Source organism: Macrobrachium nipponense, chromosome 2 (assembly GCF_015104395.2).
Source record: "Macrobrachium nipponense isolate FS-2020 chromosome 2, ASM1510439v2, whole genome shotgun sequence".
Taxonomy (NCBI): Eukaryota; Metazoa; Arthropoda; class Malacostraca; order Decapoda; family Palaemonidae; genus Macrobrachium; species Macrobrachium nipponense.
The window spans coordinates 58,167,411-58,183,219 of NC_087201.1; the positions used below are offsets into that span (position 1 = coordinate 58,167,411).

At 34.9% G+C, this 15,809-nt stretch overlaps 1 protein-coding gene across 1 annotated transcript in view; it reads right to left on the reverse strand.

Annotated features, from left to right (window-relative positions):
* Window positions 1-292: 292 nt before the first annotated feature.
* LOC135220611 (probable ATP-dependent RNA helicase kurz) overlaps window positions 293-15,809 on the reverse strand; it is a gene marked incomplete in the record, with an annotated part of 259,299 nt that continues 243,782 nt past the window's right edge. The window contains 5 exon segments of the mRNA XM_064257916.1: window positions 293-967; window positions 10,513-10,610; window positions 11,986-12,154; window positions 12,267-12,404; window positions 12,562-12,677. Of these exon segments, the coding sequence (XP_064113986.1) occupies window positions 858-967; window positions 10,513-10,610; window positions 11,986-12,154; window positions 12,267-12,404; window positions 12,562-12,677 (631 nt within the window).

Genomic DNA, 15,809 nt, shown 5'->3' on the forward strand with positions numbered 1-15,809 from the left:
CATATAAAGGCCCACTTCGAACCACCCCTCTGACAGTCAAAACTGGGTTGGAAGAGTAACTGATGCACTAACGGGATGCCCAAGGCATTGTGGGAGCTCCCACATACCTCGTGATCAAGGACAGAGGCTAATACTTCCTGGATTACACATTTTTTTTTAAATAATTTTACTGGATTTCCAGCTGGTGCTAATAGATTATCCTATTGTTACGACCTCAGGTTTGTTAGTTATGAAAAATACAAATTGATTAAAAATTTTTTTATAAATATTTGCTCATAAATATGTCCAGGGATTGCTGTTGGTTGTTTTATTTCTTATCTTTTGTGATAGTAAATCAATTATAACTGTTAATTTTGCAAAAAATATTAGAAAAATGTATAATCCAAAATACTAGTTACTGTATCTTCGATTACGATAAATTTATGTAAATATTTTACTACAATATACTCAGAATTAGTTACTGATTTTAGTTCTTGAATGTTATGATATTGTGTGAGCTCTAATTACAATTTTAAAAAATAAAATAAAATTACTAGAAAAAAATTTATATCTTGGTAAAATTTACAACTGTTTTGTAAAAGAGGCCCCACAAGGGGTTGTAAATAGTCGTCCCTTTTTTTTCTTACACCATGTGCATTTGCATATCTTCCTCTTTTCATTGATGTGTTTTTTCTTAAATTGGCTGACCTCAAAGTTTCCCCCGCCTTGGGGTGCTGTTTATATATGATTTATAACACTAACTTCAATTTTTAACTACAACTACAGATCTGTATAAAGAGCATGAATAAACTGAAAGAACTTAAAAAATGAAAAATTCTTCATTACAAAAATATATTTATTAACTTAAGACTTTTCAGTCAACAAACCATAATATCTTTCTGGTCATCTGGAAGTGGTGGCCATATTTTTTTCACTTTAATCCTTACATCTTCATCTTCTATCCACTGGATGTATTCATTTTGCAGATCTGTAATAAAGAAACAAGATTATTTGGTTTGGATCTTACCTGCTTTTTAAGATTGCTATATCTTCATTAGGTGTGGTTGGCATTCAGAATAAAAAGATTGCTCTAGTTCTTGTTAGGATTCTTGTCACAGTCCAGAATGGTAGTGGATGAATCACTACTTGCTGTTGGCTTTTTATTTATCTATTTTTTGGCTCAATGTCTGTGGCTGACAGTAGGAACAAAACATAAGAAATATTTTCTGCTAGGCACACAGTTTATGCTGCTTGTAGGGGTCGGGAAATAGGTATGAAGAGAGTAAGAAGTTATCAGAGAAATTTATAATATCCCATATAGGAAGAGAGGAGACTCAAATAATTGAGGAAGCAATAATTAGAGAAGGATAGCCCTTTTATATCCCTTCCTGCTGCTTCTCTTGTCTTATAATTACCCTCCTCCATACCTTACTCTCAAACTTTCTCCTTTGCCTATATGTGATCCTACACCTTCAGCTCTGCCTTGTGCTCCCCCTTTCTTGCAGGAAAAGCCTACTGTAAAATTATATGTGATATTAAATCATATTCTAGATACTGCTGGGAGTTTGACTGAATTTAAGGAGAGATGTCAGTGGCCTTACCTGTCTGTAGCCTGAGCTTAGGACTACTCTGCAACAGCTGAAAAGGCTGCTGGCAGAAAACCAGGTCAATTCTCAGGGCAGACTTCAGTTAGAACATGGTTTGAGGAGTTTTCTCTCACTCTGGCACATGCTTAAACTGTCTCCAGTATAAGACCTGTCTTTTTGTCTGATGGGATACTAGTAAGATTCTGTGGTCCATGTTGAGACAGAAAAATTTTTGTAGTCACTTTTCTGCATGATTAAAATTTGGTTTTTTGCTAAGCTTTAGCTAAGCACAATTGCTTGTTCCTTGAGTAACCTAAGGGGCCAGCCGGAACCCCTATATATGGTGGTATAGGGCGAAAAATGCAAAGTCATGAAAAAATTCATGGAGCTTCATATGGCAATTGAGAATACGTATAAGAAATATTTCGTCAAAATTCCTCTTACTTTCGTAGTTACAGGGCAATTAGTTATCTTAACTCAATAAGCCTAAAACATTGATCCGTACAAGAAAATGCAATATTTCTTCTATTATCGTAAATTTTGATAATTATTGTCAAAGAAATTGGGAGAAATGGCATCTGTAGACATTCCCCGAGTCGAGAAGGAGACTTCAGGCTCAGGTACCAAGTCCAGTCCTGATTTAGTGCGATCACAGACTTCAAGTAGTCTACACATTCCATTTCACCTCTGCCATTCGCCCGCTTTTACGTATGTTTATGTATGTTTCGGCAAGAATTTCATCATGCCAATGAGGAAAAGACAAGGAAAACATCTTGCTAACATACAGACGAAGAAAAATCGCTCAAGTATTATTACAGAATATCATAATATATGCGTAGTTAGTGAAGAGAGAGGGGAGGGTTGCTTAGTAACGCCCCCGTCTTGCTTGACAGCACACGTCACACTATGCCCAAGGCTACGATCTTTGAGCAAAGAGATCTTCATTTATGATAAATAACAAAGTTTTGGTTTTTTAATACCCAAAATGGAATATGAAATTCATAATAATCATGATTTATTAAATTGTCTTTGTAAAAAAAGAGTACGCCTTAGAGTTTCACCTCTTGACATTCTCTTCCATTTACGTTTGTTTATCTTTGTTTCGGGCAAGAATTTCATCATGCCAAAGAGGAAAATACAAGGAAAACATCTCGCTAACATACAGAAGAAGAAAATTCGCTGTAATAAGCCGAGTTAGTGAAGGGGAGAGAGGGGGTTACGTAGGAAGGGAGTGCCCCCCCATCTTGCCTCAAGCAGTGCCCCAGGCTACGATATATGAGCAAAGGGATCATCATTTATGATTAAATTTATGATTAAATATATAAATAGTTTGTTTTATTAATACACAAAAAAGAAATATACATTCATAATAATCATTATTTTTACATTGTCTTATAGAAATACGAAGGAAAACTTTGAACGCCCGTATCTCAAAACTATACTTATTGACCTTCAAAATCTATTTTCTCACTTAGTTTTAAAGCTATAACATTGGAATTTGGTATATAACTCAGAAAGACATTATAGAACAATCAAATAGAGCCCTTTTTTCCAATTTTTGTTTCGTATTTTTTTTATAAATTTTTTTCTCCTGATTTATAGGGTTTATTTTTTTACTATATTGAAAAATTCATATCTAGCAAAAAAATGACTTTTAGAAAAAAAACTCTCCATTCAATTGGAGGTCTACATCAGGTCTATATATGGTAGTAATCCCAGGTCTTAATATTAAATATCAGGAGGAGATAGAATTTGAAAAAATGGTTATTTTCGGGATAAATCGCCCTGGCGTCACAAAACCGAAGGTCAGAGGCGAAAATCATATGCGGTTTGGAGATGTCCCAAGTCACCTTATTAAGTGGTATTAATATCAAAGTCCTGTCCTTAAAAAAGGGCATTAGCCGGCCGGCCCCCTTAAGGAGTTTATGGTACTGGAAGATATTAAGATTTTTTATTCGCCAAGATAAAACTTGTCCCTTCAGCCCTGTAATCCCTTTTACTATTACCTCCATCCATATTCTCTTTCTTCCATATTACATATGCAGTGTTCCCCATACTTGCAGGGGATGCGTACCAGACCCCGCCCCCAAGAAAGTTGAAACTCCTATAAAAATGCTTAGAACTGCCTAGTATTTTGTTAGTTAAAACAGAAAACAAAAATACTAAAAATTGTTATCTCTTTTTTTTTAATCGTTTTATCACAAAAAGTGCATTTTATGATGAAACTGATAAAAAAAAACATTAATTTGTAGATATTTCTCATAGACAAATACTACGAAAATGTGAATTTTCCGTCGGATAATGAGTAGTTATGGTCCATAGAGAAATCTGCGAATGCTGAGAACGCAAATACTGGCGGTCCACTGTACTTTCAACCTTCTCCTAAGTTTTGTCTCATTGTGCAACTGCAAGGTTTTCCTACTGTTGCACCTTGAAAAGCTGTTTACCCCATTTTCCCTTTGAGTGCTGAATGACCTCATAGGTCCCAGCACTTGGCTTCTGATCTAATTTTATATGCCATTCCATTCCTAGATATAACTCTCAGATGCTTTTGGGTAGTTGTCAAACACTTTTATCAATATGAAATTTTTATAATAAAATCAGATTTTATATATATGTAATACTTACCAAGTAATTGCATGGCTATATTTTCTCCTTTTAACGGCAGCTTTATGTTTAAAATTCGTGGTAACGCTCTATTGTTTTGGTGCAGGTAGGTGCCAACGCCCACATCCGGGGAAGAATAGATACAACGTAAATGAAGAGCTCAGTTCGTTTATGCTCCATGTACATATGTGGGGAGGAGGGAGGGCTCAGATTATGTAATTAATACTTGGTAGGCATATATAAAATTAATTTTATTATAAAAATGTCATTTTTATGTAAATAACTTGCCAAGTAATTACATAGCTGAATCCCACTTTGACAGGAGCTTTCACCTTCAATAACAGGTGAAAGCTGGATCCAGCTGATGATCCTCTGACACTAAAGGGGAAGGCGAAGGTTTCTTCAAAAGTTCCACGATACTGTCTAACCGCTGATTTATCAGAATAAGCACTGGATATTGAGTTGGTTGGACAGGTGTGTGTACATTGATTTCTGATGAAGCAGAGGACCCAAGTCTGCAACCTGGGCTACTGGTTGTGCTGCTGTCAACTGAAACTCATCCTCATCTGAAGAACCTTCAGAAATGAAGTTGTCCAAAACCTTACTCCAACTTGCTTTCCATGAGAAATCGGGATCCACTGGTCGAATTGCTCCCTTTAGACACTTGTGAGCCACTGGGAGCTTTGATCTGATCCCATGGGATGATCCATTCGGTGCTCAGAAGTCATTGGGAGCTAAGTATCCACTGGTGCTCATCGTTGTCCCAAACACTACAGGAGAGTTCTTGATCCCTGTTGCGTTTGTGGAGAATCGATGAGGCATATGGTTCTGTAGCATGCCTCTTGGAAATGCCAACTGCATCCTTGATACACATTGAGTCAGAACCACTGAAAGAAAGGGTGTGCGATATCCCTTGAACACCTTTTCAGCGGTTATCCAAAGGAACCTGAAGTAGCGACAGGTTCTGATGAAGGAGCAACTACTTGTGGGCAAGCCCCACCGACCCCCCTTGGACTTACGGTTTGCTTCCTCACTGGTACTATGGAGTCTAACAGGGAACTCCATCTAGGAGCATCAATGGGTTGAGTAGCCACCCCTTCCACTGATACAACACTAGCACTAGAATCACAAACACTCACTTTGTCCAAAAGGACCTTCACTAAAACACCGATTTGTGCAACTGTCTTCACTAATGCATCAAATTTCTTACCCACAAGGGCTTCAAGACTGGCAATGGCACTAACTTCAGGGGGTGGGAGCCAGATAATAGATGGAGAAGATTTCATAATAGTAAAACTTGCTAAATTTTGCATAAAATATTTGCAAGAATGCTCTATACCTACAGGTACCAAAAACCTTATCATTACATTAATTCACAAAAAGGGAGACACAAAAGACCTGAAAAATTACTGCCCAACAAGTTTACTCTCAGTAATATATAAAATATTTACAGAGATCATATTAGGCCAAATAGAAAGACAGCTAGGCTTTAATCAACGAAGAGAGCAGGCAGGTTTTAGAAGAGGGTATTCAATAACTGACAATATTCCTGTAATTAACCAGCTAAAGGAAAAATCAACAGAGTATGACAAACCACTATATATGGCATTTGTAAACTATGAGAAAGCTTTTGATTCTGTCAAAACCAGAAAATGAAAGCCCTTCAAAAGCAGGGAACAGATGAATCATATGTAAAAACACTTGAAGATATCTATACGGGTAGTACAGCAATCCTAAAACTACATAAAGACAGTGGGAAATTTCCAATTGAAAAAGGAGTTAGAAATAGAGACAACCATCTCTCTTACATTATTCACAGCATGCCTAGAAGAAGTTTTTAAGAATTTAGATTGGGAAAATGTAGGAATTAACATTAATGGGGAATACCTTAACAACTTAAGATTTGCAGATGACATAGTTCCATTGAGTGAATCAGGGGAGGAATTACAAAAGATGATAGAAGATTTGAGTAGAGAAATCAGAAATTTAGAACTGAAAATGAATATGAGTAAAACTAAGATAACGTTCAATGAAAATGAAGAGAGACCACAAATGAGGGTTATGGACGAACCTCTAGAGATTGTTAATGAATATACATATTTAGGACAGATAGTAAGTGTTTTCCCAGGACACGAGACCTAAATTAAAAAAGGATAAGTATGGGATGGAGAGCTTTTGGTAAGTAAAATGAGATTATGAGAAGTAAAATGCCACTTTCTCTAATAAGAAAAGTATTTAATCAGATGGTCCTACCAGTATTAACTTAAACATCAGAAACTTGGAGTCTTACTAAAGCTTTAGAACATAAGAGCTATGAAAAGAATAATGATGGGAATAATAGTAAGAGACAGAAAAAGAGCAACATGGATACGAGAGCAAATTAAAGTAGAGGATATTCTAACGACATGTAAGAAAAAGAAATGGACGTTGGCAGGACATATAATGAGAATGTCAGATAATAGATGGGCAAAAAGAATAACAAAATGGGTCCCTAGAGATTGCAAACAAAGCAGGGGAAGGAAGAGAAGACGATGGATTGACGAGCTAAGGAAATATGCGGGTATAGACTGGCATAGAAAGACCATAAACAGATGGGAGTAGAAGGATTGAAGCACAGTGACTGCCTGGTGGCAAGAATTCAAGGGCATTATGGCTGGGACAAGAATGTTAAGAGTTGCTATGTATATATGAAATTCAGATTTTAAATTTTTTTTACAGTGATTAGAGAAATATCAACAGTGATGAAATGATAAAATATTCTCTTGTGTACTGTTATAAGATGTGTGATAATCAGTCCACTTAACATATAATGAAATACGGTACCATAAATCAGGCAAGCAAAAAATATGGCAACCATCCTCCTTGATCTGTCTGAACTTGCTTGATTCCTTTGTGTTTTTTTTATGTTTATGGTAAAGTAATTTATATTTTCATTAGAAGGATATGTAAAGTACAGTACTTACATACAAGAAAGAGAGAGAGAGATTTTTCCTATTATAGCTGCATCACAAAACTATATATATATTTCGTGAATGAATAGTACATAATGATAAAAAAAAATTTCTGTACTAATTACGGTACTGTACTGTAATATTAATGTATAAATACAGCAAAATACATTAATCGAAGTGTATTTTTGTCTTTTGTTTGCAATCTGAGAATTAGCTGATGACACTTATTACTGAAAGAATTTAGGAAAACAATTTAATTGCTATAAGAAACTTAACTTAATGGAATTATTATTTTTAATTTTGTACATATAAGTTTGTGATGCATAATTCATATTTCACTGAGAGAGAGAGAGAGAGAGAGAGAGAGATCGGATTACATGTCACAGAAAAATTGCTACAATACTGAAGCCTGGAGGTCTTAAGTTGCCTACGTAAGAAATTTGGAAGGAGTTTAAAATATATTTTAATGGTGATTACATCAATACAGTATATGTAAATGGATTCTGTAAGCGAAATAATATGTTATAGATATTTTACTGTGTTTTCTCTTTAAAAATACTATATTATGGGAGATGGCAAGGACCATGGAACTATAAACATGGAATGGAAGGGTGCGAAATCACCGTGCACAGCATGCCACCATTGCAAAGGGTGGAGAGAGCTTTGTATCACAATGTCCACCTTGCCATATTGGAGAGTAATCTTTTTTCTGGGCTCAGCCGTGTCGCTCCGTGAAATAGGTTCCTTCTCTGGTATTTTAGCAATATCTTACCTTAGAAATAGTGCTGAAGTAACCTATTTCACTGGGCGACACGGCTTCCTCTCCCAGAAATAGCTTTTTCCTACGTCAAAATCCCTTAATTTTCCATGACAATATTTGTCATCTATGACATTTGTTGCATTATGTTAAGGTAAATTTAGTGGTATGCATTATTCAATCTAGTAATTTCTGTCTACATGATAATACATTTAAAATAGACCTAAAATTACTAGTATTAATAATAAGACTGACATTAATAAGTGATCTGTAAAAATAAATTATTTTTATCAACAAGTGTGTTTCTTTTTGTAATAATGACTGATACAATTAAGCAATACGCATTAGTCAACTTAATTACGTATAATTGAAGTCCATTGTGTTATGGTGATAGGGGTTAATCCCTAGGTGATACAGCGATGTATTTCCTACATGCTTAATTATATGCATTTAAAAGGGATTTTCAAGAGCTTTCCAACGAGCCTTATATTTATTATAATCAGTGGAAAATTAAGGACGACAGAGAGGAAAAAGCATCAGCAAGACTATGCTTTAATAGCTTAATTCAGTGTCATCTCCACGTTTTCCTATAGCGCTGCCCAGTGAAAATCAGCATCAATACATTAATATGCACTTGTCCATTTCATGATTATAGTTCATGGCAAGGGCTAACCACAATACAACATAAACCAAGAACTTACTGTAGTGAATAATTTTTTATCATAAATTTAATTGTATGTAATCACAAAAATAATAACATAACGTAACAAACCTAGCTTTTGTTTAAAGGTATGTACGTGTTCTGTCATTCTGGGCTACCCATGTATTTTAGATATTCTCTACACAATAGTATAATCCTAAAATACGTAACTGTACAGTAAATATCATATCAAAATAATCTTAGTACACCAGAAAATATTAATATACATAAAATTTAGGCACACAACGATCCACAAAGTTACGTATGCCAAAGAAAACGTGCGTCTGAATGGTAGTGGATACTTTAGAACAACAGTTGTCGGCTGGTACATAATTTAGCAATATGAGTTTGAAATGCTATTAGGGTTACTGGGATGATATTTTGAGGTATATTTTTGCTTGAACTGTCATGTTTGGCAATAAACTGTTAAAATAGGCAGTTATAGGCATTTAGGGATGTATATAGCCTACTTAGTAACAGTAGTAGGAGAGTAGTTTTATATATTTGAAATGTTGGTTTGTTTTAATATGATAACTTAAGGTATATTTTTGTTTTAACTATCAAATTAAGCAGTGAAATGTTCAAATAGACAGTTATAAGCATTTTAGTTTAAGGGGTACTGGATATCTGGCAGTTATAAGCCAGTTATAAGCATTTTTAGAAGGGAATTTTACATTTCTGAAGCAGGTTCAGGAATTTATTCCCACATAAAAGTGGGGGAGCACAGTGGCCCTGGGTTTTAAGAGTTTCACATTTCTGCGGTCCACTTTGTTGCCACATCTCTAAAATGATTACTAATTTGCCTTTTTTCGTAATGCAACACTATTTATTCAATATATTTTTTCCTGTTGTGTTTGTGACTAAATATGACAAATTTTTAACTAATTTGTATTTTTCATAACTTACAAACCTTCGGTCTTAACATTAGGATAAATGCTCATAGCCAGCTGGAAACCGGTAAAGTTTAAAATAATTGTGTATGCAAGGGACTATTGGCATCTGTGCTTGGTCACGAGACATGTGGGGCCACCCACATACCCCTCATTAACTACTGATTTTTATGATAAAAAATTATTTACAGTTGGACCCCTTACTGAGCATAATAGGTGTTTGACTCTCTCTCTCTCTCTCTCTCTCTCTCTCTCTCTCTCTCTCTCTCTCTCTCTCTCTCTCTCTCTCTCTCTCTCTCTCTCTCTCTCAGTGCTAAATGATCTTAATTGAACATTACTACTATAATTAGACTGTAAATGATTTTCATCAAAAAATCTGTATTTAGTCATGAACACATTAAAAAAATACAGTAATTAGTGAATAAACAGTGTTGTTATACAAAAAAGCAAATTAGTGATAATTTTAAAAGGTTTAATACTTCAATACTATGAGAGAAAATGGTTTATCTTATGTATACCGTACAGGGGTAAGTTGATTAGTTGCCAAACGTACTGTAAAACAGATTTATTTAATTAGCATGAAAGATTTATTTATATTAAAAATTTTATATATATACTGCTGTTAATATTAAGATTTTAATATGAGTAAATCACTGTTATAAGCATTTTAGGGGGAGTATATACTTACGAGCAACAGTTGTAAAAGGGTACTAATCTAAGATGTCTTTGGATGTTTGGATGATGGTTTGGGGTGTATTTTTGTTTGAAATTATATTAAATTGTTTTATTATGATAATTTAAGGTTTATTTTTAATTGAACTATAAAATTAAGCAATGAAATATTAAAATAGACAGTTATAAGCAATTTAGTTTATGTGGTACTGAGTATTTTGCAGTTATTAGCAATTTTAGATGGGATTTTTGCATTTCCACAGCAGGTTCTGGAACCTATTCCAAGGAAAAGTTTCATAAATACTAGTTAATTATTCCATCACCTATAGATTTTGACTGAAATAAAAACAAAATCAGACATGGTACTCACAGGAAGGCTCAGATGACCAAATCTGTTTTAGTTTGGTTACATTTGTAACATTACGACTCATTAATCCCTGAAGAAGGCTTTCTCTTTGCTTTCGAAACCTAAAACAGGATAGTAATGCATTAATATCCTAACAATGGTAAATACTCTTTATAAGCCACTAATTACACAATACATATATCAATCTTTATTTACAAATATAAATAAGATCTTGGAATTTATTTTCTTCAATGAATAATGAAGTAAATTTTTATTTACTGTAGAACTTCATTAGTACTAATTGATTTTTAACTATAATGTCATACTCTGACAAATGGGTTCAATAAAACTTTAGAGACAAGGTGCTATTCTTGTGAAGAGCAAGATTTAAAAAAAACATTTTGATATGCACACATGTAAAAATTTGGAGCAAGTTTTGAGGAATTCAGTACACATTTATTCTCTTCGATTGTACCAGCATTCATGTGGAACAAGACTCAATGGTTACTAACTTACAACTAGCTTCTAATGAAAAGAATAAAGATGAAAACTAACAAATTTATCTAAGATGAAAATTTTTTAATTAATTTGTATTTTTCATAGCTAACAAACCTAGCTGGAAACTGGTAAAAACAATCAAAGACTGTAAAAACAAGGAATAAAGTTTAACATGCACACTTAAACAACTTGAACTTTAAGTTATGGTAAAGGACTGAAATTTTTCAAGGTGATAAAAAATGATATCGAGGGTGCAAGATACGTGTGGATATTTTTTTTTAAATCAATACATCTTATTTAAACAGATAACCATAATTAAAGATTTATCGAGAAGTGAAAAAAAATTCATGTAAGCCTCAGATTTTTTCCATATTTATGCAGTTGAAGGGCAATTACTGTCTTGTGCTCTCCTTTCTCATCAGTCCATGATGTATATAATGTTAGTTCAAACATTGCAAATATGGGCAGTAAATGGAAAAACATGAATTCTGGCAAATCTTGTTTGTATTCATGGATCCATAATCTGTATTGGTATATGGTAATTTATGGTGGTATTACAGTCTCTTAAACTGATCAACATTAGCATCACATCTAAATTTATATTGAACCTAGATGTGATGCTAATATTGGTCAGTTTAAGAGACTGTAATACCACCTTAAATCACCATATACCAATATAGATAATGGATCCATAAAAACAAACAAGATTTGCCAAAGCTTATGTTTTTCATTTACAGCCCATATTTGCTGTGTTTGAACTAACATTATATACGCAACAGGCTGATGAGAAGGGAGAGCACAGAAAAGTAATTGCTCTTCAGCTGCATAAAAATGGAAAAAATCTGAGGCTTACATGAATTTTTCACTTCTTGATAAATCATCAATTATGATTATCTGTTTAAATAAGATTGTGTCGATTTTTTCAAATATCCAAGCATATCTTGCACCCTCAATACTATCATTTTCTGCCACCTTGAAAATCAAGATATATATACCAACCTTATAGCTACTGGGTTCACAATAACTCTGGGCTCATAAATGTGTTCCACGAAAGCTCTCAAGGGGGGACACAGTTCTCCAGTCAAAAAGTAGTAGGCAACCCACTTAAATAAGTCTTGGCTATGTGGGTATTCAACCTCTACATCTGGCATTTCCCATCCACTTGAACCTAATAACAAAAAGTTTACAAAATTATTGTGCTCCTGGAGATTTTTGAATATTTAAAGTTTAAACCACAACTATTTGACACAATAAATACTTAAAAAACAGATTCCACTCACCAAACTTTGCTGAGCAGTAACAAAGAACTTTATCTTGGTCTGGATCATACCGAGGTTCTGGTGACTCAAGAGGTGCAGAGAAACTACAAAGATGAGGAGCAAAAACAGCCAGCCACTCTGGTTCAATTATGCATACATCTGTGTATAAAATATTTATATAAGTTTATGAACTTGCATTTGAAAAATGCTAAATGAATTCAAGATCTGTAACTTCTGAGAAATGTGGTATAATGAAAACATTAATTTATGGTAAAAATAACCATAATTAAGTCAACAGGAGTGACGATAAACTCACTTCTCATAAACATTTTATTAGTTTCATATATGTCTTGATAAACCAACCACTGTGGCATATCTACTCGAACTACAGAAGAAGTAGGCAGAAACACAGGCTCTTCCATTTCTTGTGTTCTGCAAGAGACAAAAAGAACATCAGCCTATCATTAGAGTGAGAACAGCAAAACAAGTTTTCTGTAACAAAATAGATTTTTCAAATACAAATCCATAGACTGACACATCACAAGGTTCCAGGCCTGGTCAGTGACCAGCTTCCACCTTGTATATGTATGAGTTGCCAGATGCCACAGATTCCTTGCATTACAATCTTTGATTGTTTTTTAACCAGTTCCCAGCTGGCATTAGAAGATTATCTTATTGTTAAACCTCAGGTTTCTTAGCTATGAAAAATACAAATAGATTAAAAAATTTTCATATCATATACTAGCTTTATTTGGGAGCAATGGATTCCAGTCACATTAACTTGTACCAGTCAAGATCAAGAGGGCCCCCAGTGCACATGCCTAAGAAGGCTTTTGGCAAGGAAAGCAAAGTTGTATCCATCAGAGAGGAGCAGCAGGGGTTTGGACACTGTCAACAGAAGACCAAAGACTTAAAACCAAGCAATCACCAGCATTTGAAGGAATGCAAGATATCCCAGAAAAGCCACACCTCAACAGATGAAAGGATGTGGAACTTCTTCCTCTCACCACTCTCCTTCTGTGGTGACTGCTTTCATTACTGCAGTAATTATGTCTGAGCTTACTACTGTCATGGATTTGGTTGCAGAACTGAATGTTCTGCTTCAATTAACCAAATAGAAAAAAATGAAACAAAAACTGTAAAAAAGGGCTACATTTGAGTGTTCTATAATGCCTTTCTAAGTTATGAACCATATTTCAATGCTATAGCTTTAAAACTAAGGGAGAAGATAGAATTTTAAAGGTCAATAAGTATAGTCTTGAGATATAGGCATTCAAAGTTTTCTTTGTATTTTAAAAAGACAATGTTGATAAATTATGAGTATTATGAATTTTATATTACTTTTTGGGTATTAATACACCAAAACTATATTATTTATCATAATTTCATCATAAATGAAGATCCCTTTATTCATAGATCATAACCTGGGGCACTGCGTCAGGCGCGAGGGGACGCCCCTTCTTACGCAACACTCTCTCTCTCTCCTTCACTAACTCTACTATTATCACCGATATTATGATCTAAACTCATATTAGACTCAATTTTCTTCTTCTGTATGTTAGCGAGATGTTTTGCTTGTCTTTTCCTCTTCGGCATGATGAAAACCTTGCCGAAACAAAGAAAAACAGACGTAAAAGTAAGCGAATGTCAGAGGTTCAGTCTTCCCGTCTTGTAACTCATGGGATCTCTACAGATGCCATTGCTCACAATTTGCTTGATAATAATTACCAAAATTTACAATAATAGAAGAAATACTGCATTTTATTGTACAGATCAGTGTTTTTGGCTTACTGAGTTACTTTTACTAATCACCCTGTAACAATGAAAGCAAGAGGAATTTTGACGAAATATTTTGTATACGCATTCTCCATTGCCATTCAAAACTCCACGAATTTTTTTCATGACTTTGTGTTTTTAGCCCTATATTGACCAGCTGGTGCCCTTAAACATTCACTATCCAAGGCTCTGCACCTCTTGCTTCCTAGTTTATCCTAAACTGGTGAAGCCTTGCTCCTACTGATGTACAGAGGACTATTTCTTCATTTCTTAGCTGGGGCCTTGGAGGAAGTCTTCTTGATTGACCAGGGAGTAAAGCACACTCCCCCTCCCCCGAGTCCTAGGGGAGGATCTGGGATTCCCCCTGCCACAAAAGGGCTGCACTTACATGATAAGGGAAGGGCAAGAATTAGGAGCTGATTCCCGAGGATGTCTCGCCAACTGCACTAGGAGGTCCTGAGTCAATTTTTCTGGAGGTTCTTCTGAGGTCAAAAGAAACCTGAAGCACTGTAGTCTGTGGGAAGATGTTTGTTGTCCAATGGGGAGTAGAGAAGAGCGGACCTCTGTGTATGTGACACCCCTTTGGTCGTAAACGAGCACCATAGCTCTCTTTTCTTTAAAATGCCTAGAGTAAAGAGAGAGGCCAATTCTAGGGATCCATCCCTGATCCCCATATCCAGGCAAGAGACAGCTCCTAGCAAGCCAGTGGCAGAGTCTTCAGAAAGTGCCAAGCACTCCTTAAGCTTGCCACCCAATGCTCCTACAGACCAATCCAGAAAACTTACAACTTCAAAGACTCGGAAGATATTCTTTACTATATGATCCAACTCTGATGAAGAGGGCATAATCTTGGCCGAGTTAAAGCCCGACCTGCAGGAGGAATTTACCAGACTGAAAAAGTCTCCTTGGGCGGAGGCAGACACACCAAAGAGAGAGCTTTCCCTGTTTCGCAACAAAGATGTCTCCTTGTTCTCTCTTCCTCGAGAGCCAAATGTCCACTTCCTTTAATGCCTTCCTAGCAGATGAAGAGAGAACCAGTCGAGGTAATCTAGACAACCATCAGTCTGAATATATATATACGCATATATATATACAGATATAAATATATATATATATATATATATATATATATATATATATATATATATATAATGTATACACACAGTGTTCCACCCGTATTTGTGGGAGATGTGTACCAGACACCCACGCAAGTAGCTCAAACCCTCGAATAGTTAGAACTCCCCTCTAAAAATACATATACAGTATCTGCCTATCTTGAAAGTTCAGATACCAAATGTCTACTTAAAGTATTATCCTACATCAAATATACCATTGAATTGGTATTATTAATATCATTTTAAAGTCATCTTAAACATTATACCATTAGAAATATATAAACAGCCAATAGCAGAGAAAGAGAGAGAATAACTCCTTACGATTTCAATAGATTGAAATGAACGTCTGTAGGCAACACTTTTTTCCCCTCCCATAAATACATATATTTCTCCAGAGAAGAGAGAAAGAGAGGACTGTGCAATTTTGTTTGTCTGTCTATCAATTCTTTTGCTGAGAGCGAGAGAGATAAAAAGAAGGAAGAAATAGAAACACCAAATGTATACCTTATGTAACATCCTGCATCAAATTTACCTTAAATTATTATCATATTACTGTATTAATCTTAGAGATTGTATTAATATAATTTCAAATTAATCCTAAACATTAGTACCCTTAAAGGTATATACTACTTACGTACTTATAACACTTGCAGCCAAGGGAGACAGAGTTACC